At 39.4% G+C, this 12,595-nt stretch overlaps 1 protein-coding gene across 2 annotated transcripts in view; it reads left to right on the top strand.

Annotated features, from left to right (window-relative positions):
* Fancl (FA complementation group L) overlaps nucleotides 1–12,595 on the top strand; it is a 77,378-nt gene that overhangs the window by 842 nt on the left and 63,941 nt on the right. For both annotated transcript variants that reach the window (XM_087583628.1, NM_001191684.1), the window contains 3 exon segments: nucleotides 6,199–6,257; nucleotides 8,136–8,196; nucleotides 10,721–10,777. In XM_087583628.1, the coding sequence (XP_087439754.1) occupies nucleotides 6,199–6,257; nucleotides 8,136–8,196; nucleotides 10,721–10,777 (177 nt within the window).

A 12,595-nucleotide genomic window follows, 5' to 3' on the forward strand; every position in this document is an offset into this window, starting at 1 on the left:
CGTGTGAACCTTCAAGGAATGGCTAAAATTTATTATCCTAGAAGGAAACGAGTTAGCTGTCACTTCTTGATTAACTGTTGAAATTCCAGTTAAAATGTTTTTCACTTTTACAGAAACTTTCAGAAAATTTCAAGTGTGTGTGTGTGTGTGTGTGTGTGTGTGTGTGCATATTTGTGTGTGTACATGTGCATATCTGTCACACATATGCATCTCTGTGCTGGGGATTGAACCACAGCCATTCCCATACCAGGCAAGTGCTGCACAGGGCAGGCAGAAGCAAAGGTTTTACATCACTTGTCTGTATCTCCATAGCCCTTTACAAAACAACTATAGCCATCAGATTTGAATGGAAACAAATTAACCTTTGATGTAGGTAATTTCTAATTTTTTTATTCCTTAAGCATCTCTTTACATCCTAAGCATTGTCTCAAAGCTCTCCAGCACAACTGGTTTTATCCTGAGTGTGGTTTTGGTTGGTCCTTTGCACACACTTTCCTGACCCTTTGAGATTAAATCATAGACACACTTCTTGATGCTTTATCTCTAAATAATTAGCACTCATTTCATAAAGCAAGGGTTCACTCAAACCTAACCTCAGTACAGTTACTAAAACTTCTATCTGATGTAAATTTTCATGGAGCATTTAATTATCTCTTCATTTTGGAACAGTTCTTAGACTGTGTTTTTATTAACTTGAACTTTTAGTTTTTAGAGTTCAGCTTATTAGGTTTGATTTTTTTTTTTTTTTAACCACTGAATTCTGGTAATGTATTTGGGCAGAGACACCATGCTGTGTTCCCTTCAGGGCACATAAAGTCAGTGTTGATATTAATTCTGCTCCTCCCACGGTTGATGTTAATAATGCCAGTTACCAGGTTAGTGTGACTTCTGTCAGATTTTCTTTTGAAACAAGTACTTTTTGCTGAGGCTCTTTGGGTCATTACACACTCACCTATATACTGCAGATTTTATTTATTTATTTTTGTTTTTATTTATTTTTGTTTTTATTTCTTCTTTAGTTCCTTTTTTCCATTTATGTATTTATTTATCCACTTTACATCCTGATCAATCTCCCCATTCCCCCTTCACATAGCCCCGCCCCTAGCCCGCTTTCTTCTCCTCTGAGGAAGGGGAGGTTCCCCCTCTCCCAACAAACACACTGTGCACCTGAAGCCATTGCAGGACTAGCCACATCTTTTCCCACTGAGGTCCCACAACGCAGCCCAGTTAGAGGAATAGGAGCCACAGACTGGCAACAGAGTCAGAGACAGCCCTCATCCCAGTTGTCGGGGGACCCACAAGAAGTCCAAACTGCACTTTTGTTATATATGTGTGTATGGGGGCCTAGGTCCAGCCCATGTATACTCTTTGGTTGGTGGTTCAGTCTCAGGAAGCCGTGCAAGGGTCCAGCTTAGTTGGATCTGTTGGTCTTGTGGAGACCTGAGACCCTGCCCCTTCCAAGTCCCTCATTCCTTCCCCCAACTCTTTCACAAGACTCCCAAGTTCCATTTGATGTTTGTCTGTGGGACTCTGTGTTGGTTTTATATATTGCAGCTTTTCAATACTGGACTCTTGGCTTAAATAGCTAAATAAAAGTGATTGGTGCCAAATCCCTCAAGCCTTTTCTACCACCATCTTGCCTTTCTATCTGTGAACAGCCCTTTGTATAAGGAATAGCTTTCCCATCTTCCTTCTTTTGACATGTGATTGTGAGTGTTGCCTCCTTTATTTTGTTTGCACTGTCCCAAATCAGCCAGAGACAGCACACTTTCAGCTTCTGTGCTTCTAAAGTGTCACCTTTGGTGTTGCATTTCCCTCATCTTGCTATTTTAAAAGGATTCTGTAGATGCTTCTGTCCCGTCACAGGTTCCTGGAGCTTATATAATTTCTACTTGTAGTTCCTCATTCAGGTGTTAAATAGAAACATTTCTAAGTTTCCAGCTTTCAGTCTTTGTTAGAACTTATTAGTTTTGTTGCACCACAATTAGCATTGTTTATTAAAAATCGGCTTGTGGAACTTGGGGATACATTTTGGTGCCTTGACAATCAGTTTTTATGTGAATGAATCATTTGTGAATAGAGGGAAAGTGGGTTTGTATGTTATTCGGCACTTTTGTCTTGAGTGAGCTTTGCTAGTTTGTATCAAGGAGTTAATTTTATCTAGGTTTCTGAGTATATTGGCTTACAAAGTTATTTATGATATTCCCTTTTTCTGTTCTTTTGTTCTCTTTTTCTCTTTCTTGTGTGTGTGCGTGTGCGTGTGTGTGTGTGTGTGTGTGTGTGTGTGTGTGTGTGTGTGTGTGTGTGTGTGTGTAGCAGTCCATAGGTTTACATTGGATGTTTGCCTCAATAGCTTTTCACATTACTTATTAAGGTAGGGTCCCTTGCTGAACACGGCAGCTGAGATGCTTTGTCTTTGCCTGCCCAGAATGGAGCTTTTATTTAGGGTTTCGGATCCCACCTTCAGTCCTTGGGTTTTCAGGGCAAGTTATTTATTTATCTGCTGAGATATCTCCCCAGTCCCTGTTGGCCTTGCAGTTAACGCCCCTTGAGTCTGTGATGATGCTTCTTGTACTGGTTACCTCTCGCTGCTTCACTTTCCTAAGCCTTGAAACACAGGAATTATCTGTTTCCCCAAATCAGGAATTTGGAAGCATCTTGGTTGGTGAGTCCTGATAAGGTACTCTCATGAACTTCCAGTAAAGACTCTTGCGAAGACTTTGATTGTTTAAAAGTTAAATAGGGGTAGAGCTTTGCTTTCTACATTCCCAACGCATATATTGACTAGAGGTCTCAGATCATAATGTGCATGACCACCTTCATAAGGTGGCAGCTAATTTCCCTTGGATTCTATAATACACTCTCTTTTTATATACATGTCTCTTGACTTATCTCCCCATTATGGGCCGTAGTTTTCTTCTTTAAATGTCAAATGTACATTGTTAGGATGCCCACTGTGAATGTTTTTGTTTTGTTTTGTTTTGTTTTGTTTTGTTTTGTTTTAAATGGTAGTTAAATTACTTGAGGAGAGTCCAACTGTTTTAAGGTTTCCTTTTATTTTTGTTAAACGTGTGCAGAGCTTAATTTGGCTGTACCAGTGAAACAACACTTTTTTGGGTACTGTATTTAGTGGGTTTTATATTACAAAGGAGTTCCACTTTGGCCGGTAGAACTTCATCAGCATTGAGTGAGCTGAACGCTTTCTTTGTAGACTAGACCTGGCTGTTAGTTCTGTGGTAGAACATGTTCTACTGTGTGTGAAGCCATGGCTTCTTCATCCCTCAGCTCCCTCCTTCCAAAGCAAGACTGCTTTACATAATCTATATCTCCTAGCTTTCGTTATTTCCCTTAAAACCCAATTTATTTTTTCCTTATTTAAAAAGTTGCCTTATCTTATGTGCGTGTGTGCACGTGAGTGTGTAATCTGGAGGTCAGAGGGTAAGAGGACGATGGTTCCCTCCTTCTGCCATGAGACAAGGATTGAACTCAGCCTTCATGGCAAGTTCCTTTATCCACTGAATCATCCATCATGAGTCCTTTGTTTCATGTCCATTTTAGTGTGAGAATTTCCAGAAAAGTGAAGTCGGGCTGTGATTATAAATACCCTTTTCTACTATCTCCTTTCAGGGTCTCCTATTGCACGTGTATTGGACTTTCTCTGGTACTATTCCAACCATACTAATACTCCACAGTGTAGCTCCATTCTTCCTTGTCATGCTTAAAGTCATTCTCTCATCCTAATGTCATTCTGACTTGTTTTATTTTCTTTCTGAGTTTAGTCAATACGGTCATAGCTTCTTTCAGTCTCTGGTATCGGTGTTTAGACAATTCAGTCTTGAAATGTTCACCTCCTGATGTTGTGGTCTGTGTATAATTGGTGTGTTTCTGGGTTCTGCTTTCCTGGGCTCCATCTCTACCTTCTGTTTCTCATGCTCTGTCTTTGTGTCACAGCTTCTTTGGACTGGGGCCAAAGACCTTTGGGTGTGTGAGTGTTTTGCTGCTTGAATAGTTTGTGAAATTTCTGATTCAAGAATACCCTCTTCTGTTGGTAAAGGAAAATGCAGTTTATTTAATGATTTATTTGGGGGAGGGTTTGAGGTAGGGTTTTATATCTGTCATAAAGGCTTAAGTTTCCCACAGTCATTATTTTCTTTCTAACGTGCAGTTTCCCAGGGGTGTTCCTGCCCAATCTTTTGCTGCTCTGAAATGTCTTTAGACATCTCCTTGACTCTTTCCTTTTGCTTTTGTAAATTTAGTATCTCATCGTGAGGTCCAGGAAAACCTCCAACTCAGCATTGCCCTGTAGAATCTTAGTGAGTGCCAAGGGTAATGGCCATGACCATCATCCCCAGCCTCTCCCTGACTTGTGGTCATAATAGATCTCTGCCTTATTGTCACTGCTTGCTCCCTTCTCCCGTCTCTGTTAGTCCTTCTGCATGCATTCTTTCTTCTGTGATTTTTAAAAATAACACTTTTGACTCTCATTGCTCTTGGAGCCCAGAGTTAGTCCTACTCAAAAGTGATTTTCATCTCTGCTATGATTAATTACAGATTTATTGTGTTCTCTGACTTCTGGTTGCAAACATAGTATTTTTTTTTTTTTTGTGCTCATATTATTAATCACTCCAATTTTGGGGGGAGGGTATGTCAGGACATTCAGGTTTAGAAACTCTTAGTACTTTTGTTATATGGAAGCTGGAAAAATCTGCTTACTGAGAAAGAATAATACTGTTCAGATGCTTCAACTACAGACATGCTAAGTTTGTAATTTTCTTGGCCCATTTATGACACTTGGCCTTTTACAGTGACTGGATTTCCCAGAAATGGAACTTTGCATTTATTCTTTCAGGTAAAGTAGAATTGCTTTTCTGTTTTCATGCACATGGTGAATTTCTTACCATTCTTACACTATGTGTGAGGTATCTATGAAGTTAGGCTAAAGTTACTACATAATACCTTTTAGTGCTTTAATGAAATAGTGAATTATTGTTACTTGACCTTTTGAAAAGGTCAGTAGTACATTTTGTTTCATTTTTTTAAAGGACATTTAAATGTAATGAAAGTCAGAACTGTGATATTACCATGAAAGTAAAGGTTATGGGGTGCATTTAATTGTGTTCCTCTGGTTTGGAATGTGCTTTGAGGGAGTCTGCTAAAATTCCACATAGTAATTGTTTTCCAAGAATTTTATTACTCTTTTCATTTTATATTGTTGGAGTAAAAGATTACATTTCTGTTTGTCTTTTCCTGCTTATTTTTGCTCAGATTTCACATGTATCACCTTATTTAAGCTATGGAGTTTAGACTGTTTACACATTCACTTTTGAAAGAAAGTGAAGCTGAGTGTGTTTCCAGAGAACACTCTTTCCTTTCCGTAGACTCTTGAGTAAAATTTGTATAACTACCAAATATTTAGATTTACAAAATTAATATATTACTTATTTTATTTATTGAAGGTTCACTATATGAAATTGTTCCAGAGTAGAATGTGTGTGTGTGTGTGTGTGTGTGTGTGTGTACAGTGTGTGTACATGCACATGTGCACACACAGGTGCATATACCTGCTTCAATGTGTATATGTACGTGTGGGTGTTCATGTTCATGAGGGTGTAGTTTGCAGGGGACTTTGGCTGTCCTGCTCCATCATTCTTTGCTGTTTTGAGACATAGTCTCTTAATCTTGGATCTAGGCTGGAGGCCATTCCCCTGCCTTCACTGTACACAGCACTGGGGTGGCAGGCTTTGGTTATGGGTGCTGGAATCATTCTCCACAGTTGTGGAGCAAGCATGCTTACCTACTGAGACATCCTTCCAGGCTTTAACATTATTTCTGTTTTATCTAAAAACCTAGATTACATAACAATATATTTTTATTTTATTACAATTTAGAAAGTTGCAATTTTGAAAACTGAGTAGCCTTTTTTTGGTGAGTTTATACTTTAAGAAATAAATTTCTTTATGTTTGCTAACATTTTCGTAGTTTTTTTTTTTGTCTTTGAAAATCATGCTCCCATCTTAATGTGTAGTTGTAAAGTTTACAACATAGAATTTTGAATTATTACTTTTCCTTCTTTATACTTTAAGTATAAAAAGTTTATCTAAATTCGATATCCTTTATAAATATAGGGAAATATGTTTGTGTGACTTTAGCTTTTCGGCATTCAGTGAAAGAAGGAGTTTGCACTTTTCCTTTTCACAGGGACGGGATTTCCACCTCAGGATAGTGCTGCCCAAAGACCAGCAGCTGAAGAAGGCGAGGTAAGGTACCGTTTGCTTGTGTAAGTGTGAGTGGCACCCGGGGCTGGAGAAGCCATGATCCTGCTGGCTGCAGTTTTGCCTGAAGTGTTCATCAGCTTAGTTCCAATATCCCCAACACATTTTGGTTCTTCCAAACCAGCCTGTCTTTATGAACACCACCCTGTGACTTTTCACAGTTAACACAAACTTTCTCTGTTTGTTTTTATTGAAAGCAGTAATAATTGTATATACTTCCCTAACACGTTCTGAGTGGAGATTTAAGGGACAACGGAGATGGTTAGAATGCTTGCCCCCCACTCCACGTCTAGCTTCCCACTGATGTTTACTGCACATGAATAATTTAGTAATTTGTGAAGAACCATTCAATTGCCTTGTTCTGAGTGTTCAGAGTAAAATCGATGTGGGCAAGGAACAGCTCCTCAGAAGCTAGGGCTGGAGAGGTCAGTGTCACCGCACACCTCAGTTCTCTCTTCAGTGTCTAAGAGTAAAGTGAAGGAGAGCAGAACAGTTTGTGAGAATCACAGGATTTTGTGAAGGAGCACAGGGAGAGGTGGCATTGGCTTTGAAGGGAATGAGTGACTAAAAAGGAAATTGAAGACTGGAACTTGGTATGTAGAAAAGATAGGTGGATACTGAAGGAAGAGTCATGGAATTTTGCAGATAATATGTATCAAAAAGTTTAATTCTTTGAGGAGATAAACTAGGATATGCCACAGTAAAGGTATAATTAGTAAAAGACCAGTTGGTAACAGTGAAAGGAAGCCAAGAACCTCCCAACGGAGGAACAAATGAAAAACTGCTATGCTACTAACAGAGGAAGTGTGGTGGGAATGAACGTAACACAAGAGTGGACAGAGGGGTGGGCTAGAAAGGAAGTGGTTTGGGAAACCCAAACTTACTTCCTTACTCACTCAATTTATTTATTCACTTATTCATTTCTTCATCCATTCATTCACATTCATTCATTCATTCATTCATGGGTTTTTGAGAGAGAGTCTCTCATGTAGCTCTGGCTGTCTTGGAATGCTGTAAACATTAAATTGACCTCCAACTTAGAGATCCCTGCCTCTGACTCCCAAGTGTTGGGAATGATGGGTGTCCCCCGCCATGCCCAGCCTACTGAGTTTGTTGTCGTTGCTGTTTTGTTTTATGTATATGAATGTCGTATTTGTGTATATGTCTGTGAACTACAGTTAAGTCTGTTGCCCACAGAGACTAGATGACAGCACTGATTCCCCTGGAACTAAAGTTATGAACAGTTATGAGTTGCCATATGTGTCCTGGGAATCTAATATGGATGCTTTGAAAAAGAAATTCTTAACTACTGGACCATCCCAGCAGCCCCAAATTAAGATTTCTACATTTAGATAACTAAAATCACTTCTTTTAAGTAGTTACTGACCTCCCAGTATTGTGTGCAGAGTTGAGGTGAGCTGGGGACGATGAACTCATCGTTACCTATATAAGTAAAAATACCTGTTCAATTATATTAATCTGGAATTTGGAAGATATGTTGTACCACAGACTTTCTCACGTGTCAATTTGATATATTATGATCCAAACTGTGTATTATATCTGCCTATTGTGATGAAGAATTTAGTTCAATGGACGTTTTTACTTGGCTGTGTTATAGTTTTGCAAGGATGCATTATTATTCTGCTGCTCACTGAGAGCACTTATTTATGTTTGAAGTAAAATTTATAATGACAGTTTGAAGATGAGACTTTCAGCTTATGAGTGGTTAATGTTTTTATTTACTTATCAGGACCATGCTTATGTGATTGTTTCAATTGTACATACATGTTTATTAGCATTCAAAGACATTTTCTCCTTGTAATAGCAAACAATGAATAAACTATTTTCCTGTTAAAATTTTAGATTACTGTGTAGCTGGCAGCTGAAAAATATACTTAATGAATATCATCAAGTAGTCCAACAGGTAAGTCTGTTGAAAGTCTTAAGCTTCCAATGAGAATAGAGATTTCTAAATTTACTCCTTAAAGCCCTGGTTGGTAAACAAGGGGTTTGTTAGTTGCTGAGTTTGGTAAGTTTCAAGAGTTTTAATATGACACATGACATAAAATGGTTTCTGGAACCCTCAGCAGATCTCGAGGCAATGTTGAGGTTTGAAATGGATTTACAGCCTTGAGATTTTAGGTTTTCAAACATCACCCACTCCATATGCATCGTGCCCTATGCAGTATTTCCTGTGTGACTTCTCTCTCGAACTTGAAGAACAATGATAGGAATGTAAGATCTAGGTTGTGTTTGGCAATAATGGGGTTTGTAGATGTAGATTTTGATCAGGAAAGGACAAAAGGAAGTTGCTTAGGCCAATGTGACCTTTCATAATGATAGGAGCTGAGGGTGGCTAAGGAGATAGCTAGCCAGGCGGCATTAACTTAGTTATTCTTAGTACTTGGCTGTATATCCTAGCTGAGAATTTCTTAAAGATAATAGAAACATTGTAAAAGAAAGTATTCCTGAAATACATGAAAATAACAGACTGTCTCTGGTAGAAAAATATATGTCGGTAGAAGTGCACTTCTTTGGATGATCTTTCCCTTTGTGTGGTTTTCCTGATGGTCTGTATTGATTGTGTGTTAAAGATAAATTATGTGTGGTGACTGACCAGGACGCTCACTCTCCATAATGCATTACTGAGGCAGAGACAAGTGCAGGGCTGAACTGCTGAATGTGAGCACTTGCGCTAGTTGTCTAACTCAGCACTGCTGTAATGGAATGTTGAGGCTGTGTCCGTTCTCTCCTTATCCTTGTGACTAACGGACACTGTACTTGAAAGTTTAAGAACGACTCTTGAGTAGCCTGAGAAATTTGTTCATAGGCACTAAGCAAACAGTGGGACAGTAGGTCCCCTTCCCTGTGCTTATTCAGAAGGTAGAGGCCTGAAGGTACCACTGGGTACCTCCTCCTCCTTCCAGCTGGTCAGGGAATGCCCTCATTCTTTTCTTTTTCTTTTTTGTTCTACTCCCAGATTCAGTTTAGAGTTACGATTTTTCTCTTATCAGTAAATGCAACCTAAGCAGTCAACAACCTTTTTTTATAAAAGACGGTAGCTAAATTGTCAGGCTTCTTGAAAAGCCAGGCCAAGCTTGGCAGAGTTGTGATGTTCTATTCTAACAGCAGCACCTTAAACAAAGGCCACGTGGGCGTGGATTCATTCCAATCACCACTGATGAGCAAACCGGGTGCTGAGCTGGATGTGGCTGCTGGAATATGGGTCACAGGGCATGGACGCAGGTTGTTCAGTGTAGAGGCAGCTGTGGGGTAAGATGGACTCCATAGGCGTATGGCCCACCATGTCCTGGGAATGGTTTGCTTTCGTATGCTGGACAGGTAGCTTAGGCTCTGGATTTCCTCTCTGAAAACATGGAACAAATTTGCATTTAGCTGTGTGCAGAGCAGTATGTGCCTGTGGAAATGCATCAAAGTGTAAAAGAGAAACAAAAAGCAAGCAGTTTTTTTCAAGCATTCTAAGATGTAACCATTTATTCTATAGCTATTTTAAGAATAAAATATTTTTGAACAATGGAACACCACTCTCTGAAATTTTCATTCTGTTTTATAAGCTATTCATTTTTATCATTTATTATAATAGTTTCTCTTATATATTTATTATAATGTTCCTCTTTTTGAATTAGGATGAGTTAGTTTTGAAGGGATGGCATCCATGATTTTAAAGGCCTAGAAGCAGTGCATATTCTATTATTAATAAATTTAGCTAATTCAAAAAAATCTAGTAAATCCAATTTACCACTCTATGTTTTATGTTCCTATTTTCAATTGCGTCTCTTTCCCCTGCTTCCTCCTCCTTCTAAAATAAAGCTTGCCTACCTATGGTAGGTCTTTCAGTGAAGGAGTAGAGTCACGTGCACAGGTTTAAATGAAGTCTTCCATGAGTCACCACATTTCACCCAGGTAGGGTAGGCCTGGTTAATTGTATTCAACTTGATTGATACGATTATAGGGAAGAGGCATCTCCATTGAGCAATTGCTTCATCAGATGACCCGGAGGCAAGTTGGCGGGGCGTTTTCTTGATGAATGATTGCTCTACCCACTGTGGATGGCACCACCTCTGGGCAGGTGGTCCTGGATGGTATAAGAAAGCAAGCTGAGCAGGCCATGGCGAGCAGGCTGTGAGCACTGTTCCTCTGTGACCTCCACCTTCAGCTCTTGCCTGGAGTTCCTTGAAGATGGACTCCAGCCGTAAGCTGAAACAAACCCTCTCCTCCCCACGTTGCTCTTGGTCATGGTGTTTATCACAATAGAAAACAAAGGCAGAAGGTTTAGTTACCCTTTCAAATTGAAGTTGGCAGGAATAGACGCAATAACAAATGTTCACTAATTAATAACTCTCAGATTTTTATGTCTACATTAATTTCAGTTTCAATGAGTAGAACGTCCATTTCATGAGTTATTATCTGAAAATGTTTTAATTTAGAGAATGAAGCACTCTCCGGATCTAATGAGCTTCATGATGGAGTTGAAGATCATTTTGGTAAGTTTTCTCACACTTATTCTAGCTAATGTCTTTATTGTTTCTGAAGCTTTTTAATGGTATTTATCTGTGTATTGATGTTTTATGTGTATGCACATGAGTCTATGTGTATGCAGACATAATTGTCGATTGTGTTACACCTTATCAAGATGGTGTGCCTCGCTGATATGAAGACTGTTGATTCAGATAACTTGGCCGAACATTGTGCCCCACAGCTCTTCCTGCCTTTAGCTAACCAGACCTGGGTTATGGGGTATGCTTTCATCTGGCCTTCTTGTACAGCTGATGGAGATTCAAGTCAGATTTCTTGCTTGCATGAAGTGGGCACTTAATTAAGTAGCATATAAGTAATTCTTCATACAGATACAGAGTCCAAAAGGCCTTTGGCAACATAAAGAAAGTGAGGTAATTGCAGTGAATACCCCAGTTCTGTAACCTAACCTCAGCCTTTGACAAGTATCTTCCTTCCCTAACATTTTGGGAGGATAGAGTAGTAGTTGAACTACAGGAAATGCTGGGGATTCTGTCAACTCCTTTATAAATGTATCAGTTTATATATTTTTAGCTAAGTGCTTCCTGCCTATTGAGTATTGGGACTGGCAGCATGACTTTTAGGTCCTGGCACTTGGTGTGCAGCCTGGCCACTGAGTTCAGCTCCAGCACTCCCACAGGTCTGAAGTGAGGAGCGACCCCACGAAGTCATCCCTTGAAGCTCACGTGTTCGCTGTAGCACATGTGCTTCCAACCCACACCATGAACACATATGTACACCATGATGGGAAGAAAAAGGCACTAATAGTGACTTTGAATATCTAATTATAACCCCCATGGACGTCGAGATATCCTTACAGATACTTTGCTCTTATTAGACTGAGGAGTCCCACTCTCGAGATCGGGTGGCTTGGATGCTGATGGGAGCTTTAATGGATGCTGTCTCACTTTTTCCCGTTGACCATCTTATTTTGTGTCCTTTACTTGTTGGACATAACAAGTCATGTGCCTGGTGAGAGTTCTCTCATTGCAAAGTGAATGTTAGCCATTCTTAAAATCTTTCAACCCCCTCTCCTAAGGGTCCAGTCTCCATCACCTCCAGACAAAAATGTTTCACATCCAAAGCATTTTGAGCATACAAATGGCAGATGTCACAGAGCAAGACTTTGTGTCGTGCAGAGACTTGCTAATGATAGTTTAAAATTTCCTTCAAGCTGTGCGAATAAAGAATAAAATATGAATCTTATGATTTAGTTTTTGTTCCACCTGAAAGGTATCTTACTTACTGTGCACATGTAACTAATCTAAAACCTGAAAAATTAAGATCCTAAGCATTTCCCGGGCAATTCTGGTAAAGGATAATTGTGTGTTTGTACTTTTTCTGTAATCCGCCAGTCAGAACTCAGCACATTTCTTTCTTTGTATGAGTACTTGGTGCTTTGTACTTCTTACTGTATCACTGTAGGGGTTGTATAATGTCTGCTTGTTCTTCAGGTCATGAAGGTTGGTCTATAGGTTTAGATGCGTCTGCCACAATTTCCTGTCAGCTGGCCACCTAGGCGTTTTATCATCCACTGCTGATCCTTCTCTGTCCACTGGCATTTTTAAAGGATTTTTTTCTCATTAGTTGTATTTTACATTTTGTGATACAGGATAAAATCTCACAGCTTGTGAAACGTGTTGTCAAAGGACAGTACCACAAATGGCGAGGAAAAGAAAAGAAAACTATTATTTGGATTTATTAACCTGAATTAAGAAGCCTTACCATTATTCAGTTACTGTGAGGCATAGCTTACGCTAGAGCAACAGGGTAAATGCTTCTTTTCT

The sequence above is a fragment of the Rattus norvegicus genome, chromosome 14 (genome assembly GCF_021556685.1).
Source record: "Rattus norvegicus strain SHRSP/BbbUtx chromosome 14, alternate assembly SHRSP_T2T, whole genome shotgun sequence".
Taxonomy (NCBI): Eukaryota; Metazoa; Chordata; class Mammalia; order Rodentia; family Muridae; genus Rattus; species Rattus norvegicus.